At 37.8% G+C, this 26249-nt stretch overlaps 1 protein-coding gene across 1 annotated transcript; it reads left to right on the top strand.

Annotated features, from left to right (window-relative positions):
- Nucleotides 1-7146: 7146 nt before the first annotated feature.
- Nucleotides 7147-19820, top strand: LOC118844110 (serine protease inhibitor Kazal-type 6-like). Its single transcript, XM_036751939.1, has 4 exons — nucleotides 7147-7204; nucleotides 9784-9809; nucleotides 18793-18908; nucleotides 19775-19820. Exons 1-4 carry the CDS (start codon nucleotides 7147-7149, stop codon nucleotides 19818-19820), a joined length of 246 nt encoding a protein of 81 aa, XP_036607834.1.
- Nucleotides 19821-26249: the final 6429 nt, after the last annotated feature.

Genomic DNA, 26249 nt, shown 5'->3' with positions numbered 1-26249 from the left:
CCTCCCACCCACTCTCACACACCCTTTCCCTTTCCCATTCCTGTCTTCTTCTCCTTTCAATTTTATGCTCTTCTTTGACCTTCTTCCTCAGCCTTCCCCCCAAACATAACCAATTTAGTTCCTACTCCTTCCCCCCCACTTCTTTCTGCCTTTCCCCAGCATTATCTGTCCAGTTCTTTATTAAATAATGCTGGGTTTAGAGCAGAGGTAGGGAAGACGTGGCCTCGAGTCCACATGTCGCTTTCTAGGTCCTTGGGTGAGGCCTTTTGACTGAGTCCAAGTTTTACCAAACAAATTCTTTTATTAAGGCAATTTGTTCTGCAGAGTTTGGATTATGTCAAAGGGCTGCACTTGAGGACCTAGAGGGCCATATGTGGCCTCCAGGCTGCAGGTTCCCCATCCCTAGTTTTAGAGACTGACAACCTAAGATAACAAACCTCCTAGTCAGACCTGTGTCCTCCCTGTAGAAATTACTTTGTATATGCTTTGGAATTAATTATATTCATCCACGTTCTTTTCTCTACAAAAGAATGAGAGCTCCTTGCAGGCAAGGATTATGCCATTTTGTCATTGAATTCTCAGTGCCTGGGACATAATCAGTACTTAATAAATGTTTGTTGAATTAAAAAATTTAACAGCATCATGGATGTAGGTCTAAAAGGGATCTCAGAAGGCTTTAAGTCCATGTCCTTCGTTATACAGATGAGGAATCTGAGGCATAGGGAGGGAGAGGGAAATGTTAAGTGATTTGTCCAAGATCACACAGGTCATATTCATCAGAGGCAGAGTTGAATCCAAGTCCTCTGATTTCAGAGTCAATGTTCTTTCCACTAAATTCTGCTCACATCCTACATCTGTTTCTTGCCACCTGAGAGATCTTAAATGATTTCACCACTCAGGCCCTTACATCAATGAAATGAGGAAGATGTGCTTAATGAATTCTATGGTCCCTTCCAACTCAAAACTTTGAGTTTATGAATCTATAAATCAATGGGAGAGCCAGGACTAGTATCCTGATCTCCTCCTTCACCTTCTAATACATTTTACACTAATAATGATGATGAAAGAGATAGCAACACCCATTTATTAGCATACAAATAACTTTGTAAACAATATCTCCTTCGATACTACACCAAGCAAAAAGTCTACTATCCTTTGAAAGAATTATGGGTGAGATATTTTTGGGGTGGCTTTGGTGAACTTAATGTTGGTATGTAAATTATTCCTGTGGCATAATGAACCTGTTATATACAATAAAGATGTATTCTATGTTTCTGTGACTAGTCAGGTTAGTGAATTTTCTGTTCTCAACCCAGATGCAAAGTGAGGATTCTAATTTTCCTCATCTGTAAGATGGATATAAGATCAACTACAATGTGAAGGAATGGCAACTCAATTCAATCTAATTAAAATCATGTATTACTATTATGTGTCAGGCACTGTGCTAAGTTCTAAGGGTAAAAATCCACTGACTTCAAGACTCATTCTAGAGAGAAACATCTAGAAGGAAAAACAGCTACATAGATAAGTAAATACAAAAAAATGCAAAAAAATTATAAAATGGTGTATTTATTTTGGAAGGCAGGGAACTGAAGGTGAGAACCATTAAGAATTTCAGGAATCAAGAAAGGTTTCATATAGGAGGTGACACAAGCTGAGGCCTTGAATGGAGGTAAGCATTAAAAGAGGTGGGAGTGAACAGAGAGAGGATGCCAGGCATAGAGAGAAGCCTGTACAAAGAAAGAGAGACAGGAAATGGAATTCTGAATTCTGGGAATAACAAATCAGGCAGTTTGTTTGGAGCATAGTGTGCATGAGGAAGAAGAGGAATGTGAAAAAGACAGTCTACTGGCAAGCTGTGGAGGACTTTAAATCTCAAAGAGTATGTATTTATCTGAGAGGAAATAGTAAGCCACTGAAGACTCCTGAGCTGGGGAGCAATGTGGTCCAGCCTCTGTCTTAGAAATAGCCTTTTGGCAGCTGAGCAGAGGCTGGATTGGAGGTCGAGGAGTGTAGATGTAAGGATGTCAATCTAGAGGCTATTGCAATAGGTCGGGTGAGAAGTGATGAGATCCTGAATTAGAGTGGGTGTGATGTGAGTGGAAAGTAAAAGATGGATGAGATAGATATGAAAATTCCTGACTTTGAAGTCAGGGTGCCTCATTTGGAAACCTGGCTCTGCTACTAACAAGCTGTGAGTTTTTGCATCAGTCACTTAAAACTTTCTGAGCCTTCATTTTCTCATTTCTACTATAAGGGAGTTGGAGCTGATCTTGCAGAGCCTTCCCAGTTCTAATGGTTTATGTTGTATGGGAAAAGAGCAAGAACACTGGATGAGGAATATGAAGACTTCAATTCAGAGCTTAGCTCTGCTATTTCCTTGGGCCAGTCACAGTTCCATCCTTTGTAAAATAATGGGATTGGATGGAATGGTCTTTAAGGTCCCTTCAAGATTTAGATTCTATGGCTTACTTGGATTTATAGGTTAAATGTGAGGGAAATACTTTGTAAGTGTCAAAGTTCTATGGAAAGGTAAGTTGCTAAAGAATACTAGTCATTTGACAACACCCGTGAGTTGTGGTGCATTTGTTAAAATGAGGCTCATTACCTCTCATTTCGAAATTACCCTGGCTCTTTAATTGAAAATACATTTTATAGGGTTTTTACATACCTTGTTCTGATTTCCTATTTTCTGTCATATTTACAGAGCTGCCTGTAGAGTAGGGCCCTTTTTTCCCTCAATGCACCTTGATGATTCATTGTTATTTTATAAGTTCATGGAAAAAAGGATTCTATTCCTCCTTTTGATCTGGTTAACAGGGAAACGAGGCAGGCCAGACTTCATAGGATTCTTCTCACCTGCAATCCAAAGAAGGCCCTGCTCCTTGATGAAAAAAACAAAGAGGGTAGGAGAGGGGGACCACCTCAAGGATTTGCCCTTGGAAGTGCCTGAGAGTGGCTTATCAAATGAGCAGAGAGACAATACTGTCTGCATTGTTAAACAAGTTAGGAATAGCAAGTAGATCTTAGGATCGTGGAATAAGACCTGAGCAGGACCTTAGATACCATCATGGAATGCTGAACATACAGTCAGGGAACACTATGGTTCAATTCTTGCCCCAGATACTTACTAGCTGTGTCACTTATCCCCTATAAGCCCCAATTTTCTTAGTTATAAAATGTGGATAATTATAGTACCTACCTCATAGGGTTGTTGTGAGGCTCAAACGAGATCATCCTGTGTAAGATACTTTGCATACCTCAAAGTGCTGTATAAATGTGAACTCTTGTTATTATCTCCTTTAATCCCTTACTTTTTTTGGTGAGGGGACCAAGGCCCAGAGTGATGAAGCTGCTTTCTTAACTTTACCTAGTTAGCATTATAACATAGATATGATCTTAGGTTTTCTGGCTCAAAATCCAGGGTTCTTTTTATAATACCATGCTGCCTGGATCCCTGCACATTAATTATTCAGAAGTGACTTAAAAATTGTTCTTGTCTTCTCTTTATCCAAGGGGGAGAATGGCTTGTCTGACCACAAGGGGAGAAGAGGTCACTGGTTGGGCTTAGTTAGAAATTGACTGACCCATATAAGTGTAGATAGTTTGAGCCTTGTTTTACTTGGCCTACTGAATTCCTCTGGTTTCCCTTTGGCACCAAAGTTGATTTCCTTCTTCTTAGGAAGAATTTTTTGTAAGGTTACAAAATCGTAGAATTAAAAGGGACCTTGGCAATCATCTAGCCTAACCCCTACCTAGAAACAAATACTCATACAACCTACCTAACCAGTGGCCAGTCAATTTATCCTTGAAGATCTCCAATGATGAGAAACTACCTTTCAACTAGCCTACTCCACCTTCCTTTGGCTCCAGATGTTAGGAAGTACTTTCTGGGCTCAGTTTTGTCAGGTTTTCGAAATTCATAAAATCATAGATTTAGAGCTCTAAGGGACCTTAGAAGCTAGATAGTCTAACCCCTTCATTTTATATATGAGAAAACTGAGATCAAGAGTGCAAAGTGACTCTTTTGCCCTGGTTACATAGCTGGTAAGTGTTTTAGGCAGGATTTGAACTCAGGTTATCCTACGTCTCAGTCCAATACACTTGTCACTATTCCTTCTTGCTGCTTCTTGCTACCAAAAAGTCAGTTGTTTAATAAACATTTTTTCAAGTGATTTATGTTCTAGGCACAATAGTAGGCTTTGGAGATAGAGACACAAAGACAAAATCTTCCCTACCCTCAAGGAACTTCCATTCTATCAGAGAAAGCAACATGTAGTCTTATAAAGGATATGGACAGGGATTGGATATGCCAGTGCCTTTCCAAAAACTGTGGGGCTATAACTGTGCACAACACTCCATCTGAAAGTAATATCATTTAAACCACAGGTACAACCTTTGGAGCCCTATCTCAAATGCCAGGTCTGTTCATATCATAAACACCTGCTAGAATGAAGCCAGTACTCTCCTTAGCATTCGAGAAGATATAAATCGAAGGAAGACAAAGTTCCTTCCCTCAACTAACTTACAATGTTGGAAGGGGAGAAAAATACGTATAGGTGAACATAATACCAATCAAACATGATAAGCAACTAAGAGGATTAGAAAGTACTATGGCTTCATATGAGAAAGAAATCATTCTCAACTCAGGAAAATCATAGAAGACTTAATGATGGAGGTGGCATTTGAGATAGGCCTTGAAAGATGGGCAGAATTTTAATAGATCACAAGTGTTGCTGAGTGGGATAGGATATCCCATGTGTAAAGAACAGGGTAAGTTAAGATACAGAGGTAGAAAAGTGTGGTAGCACATCTGGAAGACATGGACTTTGGACTGGGATTGCGCTATGTGAAAGGCAGTCAAGTGTGTTGAAGTCAAAGAGGTAGGTGTTGGCCAGACCATGGCCAGCTTTGAATGTCAGACTGAGGAGTCTATAATTATCCAATAAGCAATGTTTTGTTTAAACATCAGCACAGGCTAGAGCAAGGGAAGGGGCTTGGGGGTGGGGTCGTAAGATTCGTTTATAAATTCATTTAATAATGATATTAAGTTTAGCAAGGTGTCTGGATTATAGTGAACACTTAATAAATGCTTTTTTCCCTTTCATTCATTTGTTCCTTCACTTATTTTTTCAGCACTGAGAAAGAAGGCAAATATAAGCAAGACAGAGTCCTACCCTCAAAGGGTTTATCACATAAGAAAGAGAGCATAGGGCATAAGGAAAGGTACTGAAATCTCTGATGAGGAAAATCCTTTTACCAATGTAGGTCAGCATATTCTTTGAAACTTATAGTCTTAATGAGTCACCTGGGCTCCTGAGAAGTTAGGTGACTTGCTCAAGATGACATACCTAAGTATATATCAGAATGAGACTTGAATTCAAGGCGCTGGACTTAGAGATGGGAGGGTGAGAGTTTGAATCCTTCCCCAGACATTTACAAGCTGTGTAATCTTGGGCAAATCACTTAATCATGCTTGCCTTAGCTTCCTCATCTGTAAAATGGAGGTAATAATAACACCTACAACTCATATATTTGTGATGATAATATGCATAATGCATGTTTAAGTACTTTGGAAACCTTGAAGAGATCTAAGAAGATTGGCTGTTATTATTTTTTTATTATTCCTGGCTTGCAGGCCATCTCTCTAACCACTACTCTAAGCAGCCTCTGGTAAAGACTATATATATGTAAGATGTATGTATGTATGTATGTATGTATATATGTATATTACAAATTATAATATAAATATCTAAAAGGAAAGTAATAAAATGTGTTACAAGATCAAATGGGAAGACCATTTCTAACTGTAGAAGTCAGGGAAAGATTTAGGAGAGTAACAATATGAATAGGACTTAAAGGGTTGGATGGCAAAAGACATAAATATTAAGACAACTGTATGACTCACATTTAGGTCTTATTAATAGAAGATTTCACCTTCAAAAAATAAATAATACTAAAATATATTTCTATACATTTAAGTTTTTTTTCCTCAAAACAACCCTGTGAATTAGGTGTAAGTTAGATAGTGTAAGTCATAGTATCCCCATTAAGACACTGAGGCACAGAGTAGTGAGTAACTTGCCCAGATTTACACAGCTAGTAAGTAATAAAGTCTGGATTTGGCATCAGGTGTTCCAAGAAGGAAAGCATAGTGTAGTGCAAAAAAACCTTACTCTGTTCACCACATTGTGATATTCTAACCTCTCCTGCACCCCATAATGATCTTGACTAATTGAAATGCTGCCCTTTCTTCAAGCTTTCCCTTAAATAGCACCTAAGGATTTGGATTTAATGAACCTTGGCTCAAAGTCTGCTACTTAAAATTTTAATCACCTTGGATAATTCGTGAAAGTAAATTCTCTTCTTTGAGTCTCAAATGAGAAATAGATAGTTTCTGAGGCTCTTTACTACTCTAAAACATAGGGTCCTATGATCCTTTGACCCCTCAAGGCCAGTGTTCTTTCCATTATACTGTACTGCTGTCTCCCACCATCTAATACCACCCCCAGAATGTATCTAACTAATGAATCAGAAGAGCATCTGGTCATTGATGCTTCTTTCTGTTGTCTCCATAGTGACGTTTAAATAACTTCAATGAAAAAAAGAATTATCACTCATCTCCTACCACTCCTGAGAAGATTGGGACCCTTCCAAAATTAGTCACACTCAACACTTATTTCATCATTCACCTTCATTCTTCTAGAGTGAATCGCTAGGACCAGTGTTAATGGGTCTCAGCTGACTAGTTTCATACAGAAATCAGCCGAAGCTTCCCCAGTGATTCACCTTCCCCAGTGACTCATCCGCTTGAAGGCAGTGGAAATCTCGGGAAAGGGACTGGTTGGGCAGAAAAATGGAGATTACCTGTCCCTTGGAGGCTACATCCTCTTAATGAATGAGATCTAAGGTGCGACTCTTATAATTGTTCTAATTTCTCCCAATGATGTGGAGCATAAAACATTCCTTTAAGTTCATGACATGCCCCAATAAATATCTTCCCTTTTAGGGTTGGAAGTGACTTTAGAAGGCGATTTTATAAACAAGGTGGGGATTCCCACTCCCAATACCATGTCTATATATATGTATGCTATGTGGAACGCTTCTTCACCATAGCAGGTTTAGCTGGAGCACCCTCCCTTCACCATGAAAGCAACAGGTGCCTTTGTACTTCTTTCTCTGGCCTTCTTCTGCTTCTTCTCAGGTGAGTTGTGGTGATTATTGGGTATATTATTAGTTTGTTAGTGTTCCATTTATTTGGCAACTATACTTTTCTGGCCAGGCCAGGGCCTGATAAAGGACACATCTTGAAAAGAATCAGCACTTTACAAAATGGTAGAGGGTCTGGCTCTGCATAAGCTTATTTTGAACGATAGGATGGGAGCATATGTAGCTGGACAAGCAATTCACATCTGAAGTTCCTGAGGTGGGGATGTGGGGAGGTCTTAATGGGCCAGAATTGCCAACAATTATCAACAGTGTGACATAACAGTCAAATTAACTAATGAAATCTTAAGAGAAACTAATAGAAGCCTGGGGGCAAGAATTAGGGAAGCTAAATTCCCACTGTCTTCTGTGTTAGTCAGACCTCTCACTTAGAAAACTGTTAAGTCCTGGACCAGCATTTTCAGGGCAGAGGAAGGTTTTCTTCTTAGACACAGGGATGACAGATCTATTGGATTAGGGGTTGATGTGGTCATTGAAATGTTTACTTTTAGTCATATCACTTTTGGGGGCCACCTTCTACCCATTGTTCCTAGTTCTAAACTCTGATGGCAAAACAGGTCTAATCTTTCATCTTCGTGGTGATACTTCAAAATTAATGACAAGGTGATGATTGTCTGCCCTACAGTCTCCCTTCCTCCAGGCTCAACATTGGTTTCCTCATATAGCACAGATTTTATTCTGTTTAGCATCCTGGACACCTTCCTGTGTACCTACTCCAATTTGTCATTGTTTTCCTCGAGCACAGGGATAGAAGATTTCCTGGGTTAGGGAATGAACCCATGTCTGTATATGGTCAGCCAAAACAATGTTGGGAATCATCTTAATGATCAACATTTGTATAAATGATCAAAATATTGCTATGTCAGTATTACCCAGCACCTAACATTAGCTGTTCCAATTTGGTAGCTTTTGTCATATGAACAAAGATTGTCTTGCTACACAAAGCTAGTAAGTAGCCTGAATTGTTTTGCTTATTCAGTCCTTCTGACCTACTTCCCTCTACCATGGAGTAGTGGAAAGAGGCTTAAGTTGAAAGTCAGTACCTCTGCATTCAGATCTCAATTCCCCATTAATTTGATGTATGACCTTGAGTAAAGTTCTTGGGAAGTAAAATAAATGACTCAATGGTTGTGATAGCTGAAATCTAAGGTATCTTCTAGCTCTGTTTTCCTGTAGTTTATGTTCTGAGATCCTTTTTGTTTTTTACATTTTGTGAAGAAAGATAAAGAGAGTCATCTCATTGGATTTAAAGAGTCTTTCATCCTTCTCTTGTGCTCCTAAGAATTTCCTCTACTCCCGTGGCCTGAGTTGGAGCAAGTAGGGGCATACAGTCCTAAACAGCCCACAAAGTAGTATAGTTGGAGCTAATTAGAAAAAAAAATCTCAAATTTTATGTGATTAATTGGCTTGATTCCACTTAGGTAAATACTTAGTCATCTGAATAATTCTGCCTCCCAGTCTGAAGTTCTTTGCATTTCACTATGCTCACAATTATTTAATTGGTTGATAAATTTAATTCCCTAAAATATTAGGTATCTATGGCATATTGAAGAGAATTAAGGCTATTATTTATGATAAAAACACCTGGGTTCAGAAATCTTGACATTGTCATTAGCTTGAACAAGTCACTTCCCCTTTTCAGACATCAGTTTCTCTATCTCAAACCATGATCAATGAATTTCAGAAATGACAGGGACTCCTAGTCCACTGCATTGTCCCTGACAAGCATAAGGTTATCCAGCTTTTGATTAAGAATTCAAGTAATGGGGAACTCACTACTTTGCAATGCTTGTCATTGGGGGAAGGTTTGATAATTACTAAGGTTTCCCATATATCAAAATAAAACATGCCTTTCAGCAACTCCCAATCATTGTTCATAATTTGTCTTCTTGGCCCAGTCAGAATAAATTTAATCTTTCAAATATTTAAAGTCAAATAGATTACCACCTTTTCCCCTTAAGACTTCTCTTCCCCAAATGAAAGATCCCTACTTTCTAATTTGTACAGTATTGTTTTAAACCCACTACTAACGTGGTTTCTCATCTTTAGAGAAACTGATTTAATCAAACTATTTTCATGTGTCAAATCTCTGGGACATGATTCCCCTACCCAGTTCTGAATTCTGTGAATTTCACAATGTTGCAGTCATAGTAGAAAGAACTTTAATATAGTTAAACCTATTTTATAGAGGAAGAACTTGAATCCCAGAGAGGGAGAACATCTTATCCAAAATCTCATGAAAGTCATAGGCAAAGCCAGGGCTAGAACCTAAGTTTTATCACTTTCATGTCAGGGCACTTTAAACTTCACCATACTGCTTGCCAATCAGTTCCTGACCATGACCTTTTCTTTCACCAGTCTCAGAATGGTTTCATCTCAAGTAACCTTGAGGTAAATAAATGCTCTGAAAATGTCATAAAATCTACCTCTTTAACATAGTCATACTTCATGTCCTCTGTCTTTGATAAGTCAAGAAATCTTGCTGGATATAAAGATTTTCCTTCATTGAAGGTTTGGGAATTTCATTGTGTGGGTTTTGTGCTTTTGTTTTTCCAGATGTCACCAGCCAAGGAGGAGGGAAGGTCAGTACATATTACTTCTCCCTTTTTCCAGGCCAAGCAATGACTCATTTTTTCTAAATTCTCTATGAAAGCATGGAACCTGGCTTGGGGTTGAACACAGAGAATATAATACATGAGTATGTGAACCTTACCAATACATGTAGACTTTCTAGAACATTGAGTTTAAACTGGGGATTTAGGGGTATGGCTGGGAAGGGGCCCAACTTATACTAGTTGTCTAGTGGACACATCCAACAAAATTCTAGGGTCACAGCTTAAAAATCAGCTAGTTCAACACCCTCACTTTACAGATGAGGAAACATGCTTGGGGAAGCTAAGAGACTTGCCCAACAATCGCAAAGGTCATATGTGGCAGAATAGGGATATGAACCAAAGTCCTCTGACTCCAAATCCAGTGTTCTCTCCACTGTACTAGGCTGCATCTTGGGTTTCAGCCATATAAAGTGTGACATATTGTTTTACCATGAGCAAGTCATTTAGAATCACAGAACATTGGAGTAGGAAGGGACTTTGGGGGGACATCTAGTCCAACCAGAATCTTTTCTGTGACATCTCCCAATAAGGCCCAAAGAGATATGGATCCAGCCTCTACTTGAAGATGTCCAGTGACAGGGAACTCACTACCTCTTTTGGCATCTTACCCTTTTATGGAGCACTTCTAATTGTTAATGAGTTTGTTCACATGTTAAATTGAAATTCACCTCCCTGTAAAATTTCCCTAATATACCTAGTTTTGCTCTCCGGAATGAGGTAAAACAAATCTAAAAAATCATCAGGATTCTTCAAATGTTTTAAGAAATTGACTTTTCCTCTAAGTCTTCTTTTCTTTAGGCTAATCTTTTTCAGCTCCTGCAACAAGTGCTGGAGAGGACATGTTTTCTGACCTACTCACTTTCTCGGCTGCCTTCTTCTGTAAATGTTGAAGCTTATCGATATCCTTCTGCAAATGTCACACTTGGAACCAGACATAGTACTTATGATGTGGCCTGATATTTTTATAAGCATAGATTAATAACAACAACAACAACAATAATAATAATAATAAAACTAGCATTTATACCACACTTTGAGGTTTGTAGATATAATTTATATGTATATATTATATAGAGAATATATAGAATCACATGATATCTAGATATAATATCTAATATGTTATGTGTATACATAATATAATGTAGATAGATATATTATATATATATATTATCACTGCAACAACCCTGGGATGTTGGGGATATTATTATCCCTACTTTATAAATGAGGAAACTGAGGCAAAGGTTAAGCCACTTGCCCACAGGTACACAGCTAGTGAGTATCTGAAGCTGTATTTGAAAAGAAGTGTTCCTGACTCTAGGTGCAATGCTCTTATTCACTGTGCCACCTATAGCCACCTATAGAGTTCTAGACACAGACAGTAGGGCCACCACATGGACACTAGAAATCCATCTTGGTTTCTCTTGTGCTACTGGTGAATCCATGTTGTGGCAGAATGCAGCGGGGTAGGATGTTGTAATACCAAAAGCCCTCACTGGAAAATTGAGGTCTGGTTGCAGCTCTTTTAATCACTAACTTACTATATAATTTTGGACAAGTCCCTTCTCTTTGGGCCTCAGGCGCTTTCTCCTTTAAAGTTACCGTATTGGACTCAGCACATGCCAAGGCTCTATACTGGGTCTAAGAGTCTCTGATTCTAAGTTGAATGATGGACGGGGGTATATTCTGTTAGGACAAGCTTCACATTACCTATTCCTGCAAGGCAGAGGACAAAACCTCCCTTTCAGAACACATCAAAGCCATCTTTGTCCCCTCAGGGTCGGCTCCTTAGTAGTCTATTCTCCCTGAGACATGTTGGAGAGAGGGTGAAACTATTCACTTGAACCTGTTTGTTCTTAACTTCTCAGTCAAAAGGAAAACCAAAATTCTCCCCTAGTTTCTAGCCCATCCTTACATTTGCTCTGGGTATCTTGGAAAGACCACTGGGTTTGTAGGTAGAAGAAAGCTAGTTTCCAATCATGACTCAACTATTTAGGATCTGAAGTTGAAAGGGACATTACCTATCATTTAGTAAGAATTCTTCCTTTTGCTAACAGTCTCAAGAGGCAAAGTGACATAAGATAACAGGAATAATAAAATCTTAGGACTAGAGAGAAGCTTACTGGTCAATCCATTCAACTTTAACTTGGAGTATTGATTTCACTCTATAACAATGGTTATGTTGTGATTTAGAGATAGAGTTGGGACTACAGGCCAGATTCAGCTGACTCCCAATAGAATGAGCTCTCTTTCTGTCTCTCTGTCTGTCTGTCTCTATCTCTATCCTGTCTCTATCTCTCTCCTTTCTTCTCCCCACTCTTCACCCTCTCTCTCTCTCTCTCTCTCTCTCTCTCTCTCTCTCTCTCTGTCTGCTTCTGACTTTGTATCTGTCTCTCATTGTCTTTCTCTGTCTCTCTTTCTTCTTTCCCTCCTTCTTTGCAGTCCTGTCCACCCCTCCTAGAACATAAGCTGATTGAGGGCAGGGACTATATGCATATATATATATATATATATATATATATATATATATATATGTGTGTGTGTGTGTGTGTGTGTGTGTGTGTATGTTTACACACACATATACATATATACACATGCATATATATACATGCACACATACACACATGCACACACACACATGTGTGTGTGTGTGTGTGTGTGTATATATTTGGTCTTTGCACCTCCAGTGCTGAGCACAGTTCCTTATGTATAGTGGGTGCTTAGTAAATATTTGTTGAATTTAATTAAATCAACCCCAAATCCTTCCTCTGAGCCTTGGCTCACAGCTATCTGTCCTACACCATACGTCCTGTGTAATAAGTCACTATACTTCTTTGCCCCCAATTTCCTCCTTTGTCAAATGAAAAGGTTTGGACTAGAGAATTGCTTAGGGCTCTTCTAGTTTTCAATCCTATAATCTTAAAATCCCTAATGCTTGATTTGAAACTTTGGGGAAAGAAAGAAAGTTACATTGAAAAGTCCAAATAACTTGAAACAGATGCTCTTTAATTGCTTTCAAGTGCTTAAAGTATGAAAGTATACTCAGGATATGTTTTAATGAATAGGTCAGAATGAACTGTGATTAGCCCTTCAATTATCCATATATGCATCAGTGTTTCAAAATATATAAAACTATCATTTTGTTCTCCCAAGTAGATTTAGAATGGTTAAGACTCGAAGATTTATTCTTGTTTTCAGAATCTATTCTTTAATGAGTTTGGCTTCCCTGCCTCCCAGGATAAGGGAGCTAGAAGGAACATCAGATATCTTCTTGACATTTGACAGAAGAATAATATGAGGCCTAGAAAGTTTAAGGACATTTAGATGGTAAAGTAGATGACCCAGATCCATTGACTCCAAATCCCTCTTTCCATTACTTCATGCTGATGTTGGTGACAGGGGTAGTATGCCTATTAGCATGGAGATGGACCTTGGCTATCATTGATGTAGAACTATAAGAAATCTAGTTCAATGCATTCATTTTATAGTGGAGGAAACTGAGGTCCCAAGAATGAGAGTGACTTGACTCCCATTGTGTGGTAAATAGGAAATGGAGGTAGGATTGAAAGCCAGGTATTCCTATCTAAAAATGACAAACAATTATTAAGCCCCTTATCTCTTACAGTGGCCTGTTCTGGATACCAAGGTGAATAAATGTAGTCTGTAACTTTCAAGGAGCTTAGAATATAGAAACAGGATGAGCTATATACACAAATAGCCATGTCGCATGTGATGACAATAACAGCTCTTGTTGCTACGACACTTTAAGATTTAGAGATACAGTGGAATGTACTCTGAATTTGGAGTGAGAAGACTTGCCTTTGTCACTCTCTTCGTAAACCTTAGGCAAGTCATGTAATCTCTGGGCCTTGCCTTCCTTATGGATAAAATGAGGGAGTAGGACTAGATGACCACTGAGGTCCCTTTCAGCTTTAGTCCTATGTTATAATATTTTCTTGACAATAGTCTTGAGAAGGGCAAATTGCATTATTATTATACCCACTTTACAGATGTGATCATTGAGGCTCGGAGAAACAAGTGATTCACCCAAGGTCATACAACAAGTAAAATTCAGAACCGAGACCAAAAACCAAGTTTCCTACCTCAGAACCAAATTTCTTTTCACCATATCTCACTGCTTTTCAGAAATTTAACAAAATTATTTTACTGTACAATTTGGATATACATTTCCTTGTAAGAAGCTTTTATTATATTGAAGAGAGCTATTTAAAAAAAAAACAACTTTAGACGTAGCCTAATCATAATTCCCCCTTTCCACTTACAAGCAAGGAAACTGAGGCAAAGTGGTAAAATGATTTGAATGAGGTCAAATAGGTGGTGACAAAATCAACATTTGAATCAAGGTTTTGAGACACTAAATTCAGGATTCTTCCTAATACATTTTAAGGAACCTAAGCCTAAGCTTTGCAGAATTTATTACTGGAAATTGGCCCTGGTGTTATAGGAATTAGCTCAGCCTGAAGCTTATTATAAGCCTATTGACATGGCAAACAGTCCTGTACTCACTTGGCACATAGTAAGCACTTCATAATTAATTTTTGTTGACTTATGTATAGAGATTAGGTGAGAATGTTGAGATCTAAGGCTGGTTAGGAAGATATGGGGACCAGCGTTTGATAGGAAAGGGCTTAGGGGCCATGGTCAGATGGGGGATGATTTTGGGTACTAGACTTTATTAAATTATAAAGGAAGAATAGGGACTGGTGCTCAATTAGGAGTGTTTGGTAGTCAAAAACAAAGTTTGGATAGAGAAGGCTTTTTTTATCAGGGTTGAAATTGGGGGTGAAGGTTGAAGAGAAGTATGAGGCCTTGGTCATAATTGACTTCTAGATGTTGGTATTGCATCCTACTCCCTCCCTCCACCTGATCGATCCACATGATCAGTTCTCAGATGGGGAAGAGGGTGTCTGAATGGTCCCAGAGATCGGATTCTAGAAGGATCAGGGAAGCCAACAGTCGAGACTTGGTGTTGATACACAATTCCAGGACCCATTTATTCCATCAACCTTCAAAGAAAAATGTGTATGGGGAGGCAGGATGGGTTGGTAAACAAAGGGTAGAGACCAGTAGGCAAGTTCCTTATCTTCATTGTCTGAACAGATCCTTAAAACTGTGTTAAAGGCATTGGATTTAGAGCTGGTGGACCTGGATTCAGCTCTCCTTGTTACTAGCTATGTGCCCTTGAAGACCTCTCTCTCTCTCTCTCTCTCTCTCTCTCTCTCTCTCTCTCTCTCTCTCCCTCTCTCTCTCTCTCCCTATTTTCTTATCTAAATAATCAAAGACTTGGATCAGATGGTGGTGTCAAACCCAAATAGAAATGATCCCTATGGGCTGTCTGTCTATAGAGGTGTCAGAAAATCTCACTGACCTTGGCCTGGGGTGGGCGAGGGAAAGAAAGTGACTGTTGCTAGCTTTAAGAAATTCTGAAGGCAGGAACACATCTCCCACTTCCCCAACCAGCTTTTCTCCTTTCTGAATTCAGTTTCCTCTTATGTAAAATAGGATAGTAATCTATCATTCCTTATGTCCCAGGGCTTGTTTTAAGGAAAATATTTTGCAAACTGTGGCATGCTAATGAAATGTGGACTGTTGTGATATTATGCTTAGATAGGACCAGCATGGAGCCTGTTTCTCCTGTGATGTTCAATGACAAGCAAATTTCAAATGGCACACTCTGCAAAACACACCTCAGATTTGGAGTTAAAAAAAATTCACAACTTTTAAAGATCTTGCAAAGTGCAAGAGTTTGGCATTATCTGCATTGATAATGGAAAAGAAGTGTTTGAGTAGGAGACAAAGGACATGTGTTCAAATCTTTACCACTAGGACCTTTGGAAAGATACTTTACATTTCAAATCTTGAAATTCCTCTTCTGTAAAATAGAAGTTTGGTTTAGGTGACATCTCTGATTCCCCCAGGGTCTGGCATTCTGAATTCTATGTTCTCTTTTATGTCTAATGTTTTATTTTCTATATTCTACCTTTAAGTCCCACAAAGCCATGATTAGTGGTTTCCTGCTGAGGACAGCTTTGGGACAAACAGACCTGGAATCTTGGCCACCCTGAGGGTGGCAGTTTTATGTTGCCCATCACAGAGGCTCAGAGAGGAGGACTTTTTCTCAATCCCAACACTAGAGAAATTGATAGGTGATGAAGTCAAATATCTTGGATAACTCCCAAACTCCAGCCCTTTTTTCTTCCTTTGCTTTCCTTAGTAGCCCAAATCCCTCATCCTGCATCCTTCCCCAGGAAACTGTGGGAAAATCCCAGATCTCTAGCAAAGGTCCTAGGCTGTAGGCTACGTGGGAAGAGACTGAATTAAGACAAGGCCACTAGTGCCTCTTCCTTATTTCCTTTGCCAAAGACAAAAGAGTGTGGATCCCAAGGTTATTGGGCCAAGTATTTGGGAAAGGTGTCCATCTCTCTCACTTTTAATTTTCTTTCTTTTTAATACTATCTATATCCATTTGGTCAAGCTGACCTTTTCAATGAGTTCTGAGCCCAATTCTAATATCTGTCCTGGACAAAATACCCTTTGGTAGGCAGTAGGAGAGAATAATAAGACCCACATAAACTATACTTGTTGGACTATAAGATACACTATTTAATTAGGAACTAAGCCCACCTGATTTTCATCAGCTCAATGTGCTGGCCCTATTATATGTATAAGGGATTGTGTTTGTGTGTGTGTGTGTGTGTGTGTGTGTGTGTGTTTGCATGCCTGTATGTGAATGAGGGGTAGGTTGATAGCACAAGCTGTTCCCTTATCTCTGGTGGGAACAAAAGGGATTGAGATTGGCAGTTTGCATCCTGAAAAGATTTGCATCCTGGAAAGATAATTTGGAGCAAGAATCTCAGCTCTTCTATATAACATGTGAAATTTGGGACAAATCGTTCCCTCTCTCAGGTCTTCTTTCTTCTATAAAATGAAAGGGAAAAGTGTAGTAGAAAGACCAGTTATATTAGAATCTGAAAATGACTTGGATTCATGCCTTATCTCTACCACTAGCTAGGCATGTGACCTTTGGCAAAGTCACTTAAATTTCTCAAGCCTTAGCTTCTTTGTCATATTTTATGAGAATAATAAGGCTTGCACTGCCTACATCAAAGGATGGTTGTGAAGAAAGTGTTTTATGATACTATATAAATGGGCTATTGTAATTAACAATAATAATAAATCCCATAAATACTTTGCTTTTTTATGGGGCTGTGCAAAGTTCTACACTGCTAAAGAAATTAGGATGGGTAAATATTAGGTATTTCCAAGGAAAAAACTACATGTGTTAAATTGAGGTGCTTGTATAAATTTTTCTCCTAGTTCTACTCATTTCATTCTTCATCACTTCTTTGAGACATTCCTAGTATCTTCTGAAACTATCCATTTGTCCTTTCTTATGGTGCAATAATATTACATTATATTATATACCATAGTTTGTTTGTTCCGTAATAGGTAGACAGTCACTTTTATGAAAAAAGATATTATGAAAACAATTGTTATTAAATTTTTATATGCATGGATACTTTTTTCATTTTTTACTTTTTAAAAATTTAATTTATTTTTAATTTATGTGATAAAGCAAGCATTTCTATAACATAGTATAATAAAAATAATTTCACATGAAATTAAAAATCTATGATGTGTAACTTGCTATTCCATTTACAAATATAATAAATTTATATGTAATAACTTTCTTTTTTTCCTTTTCTCTTTTTTCTCCTTTTTTTCTTTCCTCCCCTGGATTAGTGATGGCTACCATTAGACATAGATGCACACACACACACATATGTAAAAAATATTCTATGCATACTTCTATTTATCAGTTCTTTCTCTGGATTCAGATTGTGCCTTAATTCATACAGCCCCTAGTAGTGGCATAGTTTGGTCAAAGGGTATAGACAGTTCAGTGATACTTTTGAACAATTCCAAATTGCTTTAACTTGGGATTTTAAACAGAGAGATAGAACATTTATTAAGCATTTACTATGTGCCAAGCACTGCTATAAGCTCTGAGTTTGTAAATATTACCAAGCAAGGTGGACCTTTCCCTTAAGGAGTTTCCATGGTAATAGGGGAAAAAATAGAAGAAGGAAAGATGGAAGGGTAACAGTAAGGATTTTACAGGTTGCAGGTTAAGGAGATGGTCAAGGGGTAACATGGTGACCTGATTCCAGGAAAGATAAAGTAAACACATGTCAGGGCCCAGTGTCTCAGGGGTTAGACTCTACAATTTCAGTGGGAGAGAGAGAGGGTTATGGCCAGAGTGTAGACAGCAAGGTGGAGGGATGACTTTATGCTCCTATAAAAACAAGAACATTGGGCTGGAGGTCAGGACATCTGGGTTCTATTTCCTATTCTACCTTTATCTTTCTCTGTGGCATTGGGGAAATCACTGTTCCCTCTGGGATTCAGTTTCTTTATCTGTAAAATTAAAGCTTGCATTATATGTTCTATAACATTTTTTCCAAAAGTAGACAATGAATCTAGGCACCTAAATATAATGATTGTTTCTGAATCCATGAACTATCATATGGTATCATCTTAAGGGGCTCACCAAGGAATATTGTATTGGAGGTAGGTTTGCCATATGCCAGGTCCTCAGAAAACCATCTGGGGCCATTCAGTACAGGGGAAAGATTACCTCTTTTCCCCTCCTCCCCTCGCCCCCCATATTTCTTTATGACAGCAATGTTCCAAATTTGATGCTTATCATGATCACCCAGCATTGTTGATAAGAAGATTAAATTATACACAATTCTATTTACAAATGCAGAAACACCGGTAATGCAGTTGAAAAATATCTCTCTCCTAAATGGCTTAAGCATAAGACTGACCCATAAAGGGACTGATTTTAGCTTCATGGAAAATATACTGTCTCTGTGAATGTGGTCATTTCTGGGATTCTGTGAAACATTCTTCTATTGTACTATGCTAGGTGGACTGTGGTGAATTTCGAGACCCCAAGGTATACTGCACCAGAGAATCTAACCCCCATTGTGGCTCTGATGGCCAGACGTATGGTAACAAATGTTCCTTCTGTAAAGCAATGGTGTAAGTAATTGATCTCTGTTTCTCTATGTGTAAAATGGGAGGTTGGACTAGATAGCTCAAAGGTTCCTTCAAGTGTCACATTCTGTGTTCTATGTTCTAAGGTTCCTTCCAGTTCCCATATTCCATGTTCCGGGTTCTAAGATCCCATCCAGTCAGAAAATCCCAAACTTTCTATAACACTTGTTCAAAGGCTCCTAGAGAGTCAACCTTGTTATAATTCTACCCTCTAGGGGTAGAATATATATTTATACCTGCCAAAATACCAAGACCACAGAATCTCAGGCTATTGAAGATTGTTAGAGCTAGAAAGAATCTCAAAGACAATTTGCTTCTGTGTTCTCGTTTTATAGATGAGGAAAGTGAAACCATGAGGAAGATAAGGGAATGAACCAAGATCACACAGTTAACAAGTGGCAAAATCCAGAATTCACACCAGGTGTCCTTAATCCAAATGAATATTTCCTTCTAAAATGCCATACTTCCTACTCATGACAATGAATTATTTGGATAATTCAAGCCGAAGTACTCATTTCAGGAAAACATCTTTAATTAAAAATATTAAGACCATCAAAGTAAGGGTTTCATTCAGCTTAATTATGTAGATACCTATCCTATCCCATAGACTGGCCAACAAGAGCTCTAGACTTGGGTGTTGCTAGATTCAGATGGCCCAGTCTCCTACCCTGTTTTTACTGTCAAGGGGTAAATACTTTCAGTATCATGAGAGAAAAACAAAACCAAATCTAGATTGGGACCACTATTTCTCATCCACGAAATAAGATGGTTCAGCTAGATGAGCTGTGAGGTCACTGCCAGCTCTGCCATTCTATAACTGTCTTATATTTGTGTGTCTCTCTCTTTCACAGGGAAAGTGGTGGAAAGGTGACATTAAAGCATCAGGGAAAATGCTGAAGCTTGACTAGTTTTGTGCGCAGTCCACCCTCCAGTCTGTACTCCATTGCCTTGATCCCTTTACTTCTTCCTCTTCTGCCTCATTTTTCTCTGAGGGATCACACTACAGATACATGTCTTTTACTGACCTCAGGCCCGGGGAAGGAGTTCAACCTAAACCAATTTACATCTATGCCCTCTGATATAGTCTATATCAATAAAGTAAATTCCACAGAAGCCTGAGTCTCGTCTTAATTTCAAATGATGACAATGCATAGATGGATATGAAGTATCGCAGGAAGGATCCTGAGATGGCAACAGATGGCCTGGATTTACATTCCAACTCTGGCACTAACCAGCTATAGGACCTGGTGCAGGTTGGTTTCTATTTCTGAACCTCATTTTCTCTATGTGTGAAACATTATTAAAAAGGTGATTCATGAGGGAAGGAAAATAATCATCATTCCCAAACAGTAGGAGTACATCAATATTAAGTCACGCTAGGCCATGAGAATTTCCTTTCTTGATACAATTACTACATTATAGATGAAGGAATGTCATAGCTGAAGCATTTCTGAATTTCACCAGGGTCTTTGACAAAGTCTCTCATGATGCCTTTGTTGACAGATGAGAGATTGGTTCAGAAGTAGATGAAATGGATCAAAAGAGTAGAGAGTTTTGGAAAAATGTCAACATGTTTGGATGGGTCTAGGCAATCATCCCAGATGTCTGTCGTTGGAAGTGTTCTATTTAACATTTATTTTCAATGACTTGAATGAAGCCTGATATGTTATATTATACTTAGCAAACTAGAGCTAATGGGGCAAAAAGGATAGCTAACAAAAAAGGCTGAATCACGAAATAAAAAAAAAGATCTCGACAGCCTCAAACCAGAGGAGATAAATAAAAATTAAGAGACAGAAATATAAGACTACATTTAGATTACAAAATTAAAACACACACATAACAATTAAATTCTTAACAGACGTGAGAAATTATGGCTGTGGAACATGAAATATGCACTCAGACTCGGTTGACATATTGGTTATTTTTGTAGATCTGATCCCTCCTATTCTTTTTTTAAAACTTTTTTTTAACAAAAGATGAATATCTGGATAGGCGACAGTAAGATATATTTAGAAGTGAAAGTGATATGAAAGCAAAAGTTATTAATAACAACTAAAATAAGGGCAAATAAGTCTAGACAACAATTCATAGGGAAAAAAAGTTTAATGGCCTGCAAAATAAACATGAGTTAACCATAATTTGGCAGCCAAAAGAAGTTAATTTGATCTTACACTACATTGAGATCAGCATAGCAACAATCATCAAGCATTCATCTATACCTACTTTGTTCCAGCTGCTGTGCTATATGCTGTAGAAACAAAAATGAAAACATTCCTGCCCTCTAGTAGCTTTCATGCTTTAAGAGGAGACAGTTTACATGCATACATATATGTGAGCATATCTTTAAAAATGCAAGGTTATTTTGGTGGGCTGGGAGGATTAGCAGAGATCGCTTGTAGGAAATCATGCTTCAGCTGAGATTCAAAGGAATAAAGAGATGCAAGAGACGGAAATGAGTATGGGGTGCAAGCAAGGCATGGGACATGTCCAGAGGAGGTAGATAAAATGTTCTCTAAGAGGAACAGCAAAAATATCAATTAGGTTATGCCAAAGAGATATATGGAGGGAAATAATGTATTATAAGACTAGAAATATAGGTTAGAGCAAGGTCATAAAAGTTTTTCAATGGCAAACTGAGATATTTGGATTTAATAGTTTTCAGAAATGATAAATGTGGGTAATGCTGATGTCCTGACCAAAATGTATTTGCCTTATTGTGCTGAACTCTGGGTATCTTATTTTAGGAAGGACATTAAAAAAACCAAACAAACATGTCCAATCCGGACATGGTGGCACATACTTGTAATCCCTGACCCCAGAGAGGTTGAGGCAGGTGGATTGCCTGAACTTAGGAGTTTGTAGTTGAAATAGGCTAAAGCCAATTGCATGTTCATACTAATTTCAGTACCAATATGATGAGCCATTGCAGATGAGGAGCCTCAGGATTGTCCCAGGAGGGACATACTAGCTTGGGCTGGGGAAGCATGGGAGATTAAAGCCCCGTCCTGATTATTAGTGGAATCAGGTTATGAGTGGCTGCTGTAGTTTTAGCTGACTGGATATAGGGAGACATTCTACAAAAAAAAAATAAGCGAATGAATGAATATGCAAATAAATAGATAGATGCCCACTTATCTCTTCTACATTGCCACCAGTCTGGTGAAGGCTGTCATCACTTCACATCTGGAATATTACAATTGCTTTCTGGTTGGCCTCCTTGCAAAAAGCCTCTCCCTATTCAAGTCCATCTTTCACACTCAGCTGCCAAAGTGATCTTCCTAAAGAGCAGATCTGATCATGTCACCTCTCTAACTCAATAAACTTCAATGGTTCCCTATTACCTCCAGGACCAAATACAAAATCCTCATTTTGGTATTCAAAGACCTTCATAACCAATTTACCTCAACCCTTTTTCCACTGTTCTTAGATCTTATGCTTTCATTTCCCTTACCTACTCTTTGATGCAGTGATACTGGCCTCCTTGTTCCTGGAACAAGACACTCATTCTCTGGATATTTTCACTGGCTGTTTTCCATGCCAGAAATACTCTTGCTTCTTATGTCCACTCACTGGCTTCCTTCCTGTCCCAGATAAAATTCTACCCTTGACACGAAGCCTTTCCAAATTCCCTTTAATTCTAGTGCCTTCCCTCTCTTGATTATTTTCAAGCTTATTGTATGTAGTTGTTTCATGTTGTCTCTAGGGTGTGAGCTCCTTGAGAGAAGGGACTTTTTCATTTGATTTGTGTTTATTTTTTGCCTGCCTTTGTATCCTAAGTGCTTAGCACAGTACCCAAATCATAGAAAGCATTTAATAAATATATGGTTACTAACCGATTTTCCTTATCATTCAATCCCAATGCCGAACTTCATATAAATGATGAATCAGAAGAGTAAATGGACATAGTCTTATATTTATTGCAATATTCTCTTGATTCTTCTCATATCATTTTTCATCAGTCCATATAAAATCTTCCCAGCTTTTTCTGAAACCATCTCCTTTGTAATTTCTTATAGCACACTAGCATTCCATCACAATTATATACCACAAATTTTTTAACCATTCCTCAACTGAGGGACATCCCCTCAGTTTACAATTTTTGTCACCACAGAAGAGCTGCTATAAATATTATTTTTGTATCTATAGGCCATTCCCCCCTTTTTATCTCTTTGAGTTATAGACCTAGTAGTGGTATTGCTGGGCTAAAAAGAGTGTGCATAGATGTGTCCTTTGGGCAAAGTTCCAAATTGTTCTGTAGAATGTTTAGACCAGTTGGCAACTCCATTAACAATGCATCAATGTCCCTATTTTCCCTAAACCCATCAGCATTTATCATTTTCCTTGCGTATCATGTCAGTCAATTTGATAGGTGTGAGGTGGTACCTTATAGTGGTTTTAATGTTTATTTCTCTAAGCAATTATGATTTGGAGCATTTTTAAGTGACTATTGATATATTTGGTTTCTTCTAAGGAAGACTACCTGTTCATGTCCTTTGACTATCAAGTGGAAAATAGCTCTTTTTTTTTTTATAAATTTGGTTCATATCCCTATATTTTTGAGAAATAAAGTCTTTATTTGGGAAATTTGCTAGAATCCACCCCCCACACAGTTTCCTGTTTTACTTCTAATTTTGACGACATTGGCTTTGTTTGTGGAAAAAAATAAATTTCACATAATCAGAATTATTCATTACACTTCTTATCATCCTTTCTATCTTTTATTTTTCATTAACTCTTTCCTTATCCATATATCAGACAGGTAAAATTTTCCATGCCTCCTAATTTTCTTAGAATATTACCCTTTCTGTCTAAATCATGTACCCTTTTTGATCTTAATATAAGATGTTGTTGTATGCTTAGTTTCTGTCAAACTGCTTTCTAATTTTTCTAGCACTTTCTGCCAAATAGTGAGTATTTGTCTCAAAAACTTAGATCTTGGGGTTTATCAAACACTCAATTACCATGGTCATTTACTATGCTGTATTGTGTACCTAATCTATTACACTGATCCACTCATTTATTTCTTAGCCAGTACCATGTTTTAAATGATGACCATCTTGTAATTTAGTTTGAAATATAGTACTATTAGGCTGCCTTCCTCAACATTTTCTTGATTACCTTGACCTTTTGCTCTTCCAGATGAATTTTGTTCTTATTTCTTCTAGTTCTATAAAATATTTTTTCTTACAATTTTATATATGTATATATGTATGTACATATATATATATATATATATATATATATATATATATATATATATATATATAACAACAATGTTACTTGCAGCTACTGTGGCTGTGCAAGGCCAATAACACCAGCATACAAGAGGGCTGCTAGCACAGGTTCTTTGGCTTGCTTTTCTAAGGAAAGCAACTTTAAGGGGTTTAAAATCTCAGTTTGATTAAACATACATATATTATTCACTTAGTTCAGGGGGAAATGTCAGTCCTGAACTTCCAAGAAAACACAAACAGAAATTACAAGCACAAATTATATAACATAAGAAAATAATACAAATCATCAGAAAGACTTCTAGCAATCTGTCCAAGACATTATATACATAGTTACCAGAGAGAGAAGCACAAACCTCTGGGTTTTTCTAAGCAGGAGGGTGTGGGAGGTGGGTGGGCTCCTTGATGGCTACCCAGAGTCTCCACACCAACATTCTTCCAATGAGTGTGCCCCCAAAAACAAAATGCTAACTTCAAGAGGGTGTCACAACCATGTGACTCAAACCCATGTGACTTAAGCTTTCCCCTGATTTAAGAAGGTGATCAAAGACTCCCAATTCAATCAAAGACTCTTGATTGAAAAAAAGGCAAGACTGTAATGGTAAGAAAAGTGGGACATTTTTTTTTTACTGTTTTCTGTTTTGGAATGCTAAGGTAATCAAGTACCTTTGAGTCTTGCCTTTCAAATGCAATGGGAAGCAAAGTAGGACTTCTTGTTTTTGGTTTGAGTGCTTCTCATCATTGAGGTAATCAAGTGCCTTTGATGAGTCTTGCCTTTGTTTGTGTGACTGAAATCAAGAGTCTTTAACAATCTGCTTACGAAACAAGAGAGTCTAGTTCACATGTGTTTGAGTTACATGGTTGTGACCCCCTCTTACCCTGAGATGGGCATATAAGATCTAAGGTTGCCATTTTGTTTTGGGGCTCTCATTCAGTGGAAGAGTGTCATGTGATTTGACCAGATGAGACTCTGCGTAGCTATCACGGAGGCCTCTAGCTTTGAAAACGCTGATGTTGATGCTTCTCGCTCTGGTAACTGTGTTGTTATAGTTATATAGTTAGAAGCCTGTCTACTGGTTTGTGTTTATTTGCTCTGTTTATATAATGTATGCTTGTAATTTCTGTTTGTATAGTCTCCAAAGTTCAGGGTGCTGCCTTTTTCCCCTGAACTAAGTGAATGATATATGTATGTTTAATTAAAGTGATATTGTAAACCTCTTAAAGTTGCTTTCCCTAGGAAAGCAGATCAAAGAACTGTGATAGCAGCCCTCTTGTGCGCTGGCATTATTGGCCTTAAACCTCCACAGCAGCTGCAAGCAACATTGTTGTTACAAAGACTCAAAAGCACTTGATTACTTTAAGTGCTGATAAGCATTCCAAAACAAAAGACAACAAAAAGTCATACTTTGTTTGCCGCTGCAATATGGCACACAATAAGTACATTAGTTTAGGAAGAATTGTCATTTTTATTCCAAGCCTTCCATTCCTTTAATATTGAAGCTGCTAAATCTTGTGTAATGTTGACTGTAGCTTCATGGTATTTGAATGGTTTCTTTCTGGATGCTTTCAATATTTTCTCTTTGACTTGGGAGTTCTGGAATTTGGCTATAATATTCCTGGGGGTTTGCCTTTTGGGATTTCTTCCAGGAAGTGATTTCTGGATTCTATGAATTTCTATTTTACTCTCTGGTTCTAAGATATTGGGAAAAATTTTCTTTATAATTTCTTGAAATATGATGTCTAAGCTTTTTTTTTCCAATTATGCTCCCCAGATAGTCCACAGTTCCATAAAATATCTTTCCTTTTTTCCAGGTCAGTTATTTTTTCCAATGAGATATTTTACATTTATTTGTTTTCATTATTTTTATTTTATTTTATTATTTCTGGGTGTCTCATGGAGTCATTAGTTTCCACTTGTTCAATTTTATTTTCTTTTAATTATTTTCTTCAGTAATCTTTTATATATCTTTTTTCCATTTGGCTGATTCTGTTGTTTTTTTTTTTAAAGAATTCTTTTGTTCATTGATTTTTTGTTCCTCTTTTACCATTTGGCCAATTTTGTTTTTTTAAAGTGTTATTTTCTTCTGTAATT

This window comes from Trichosurus vulpecula, chromosome 3, assembly GCF_011100635.1.
Source record: "Trichosurus vulpecula isolate mTriVul1 chromosome 3, mTriVul1.pri, whole genome shotgun sequence".
Lineage (NCBI taxonomy): Eukaryota > Metazoa > Chordata > Mammalia > Diprotodontia > Phalangeridae > Trichosurus > Trichosurus vulpecula.
Note: the sequence above shows the minus strand (reverse complement) of the source record. Positions and strands in the feature narration are given on the sequence as shown.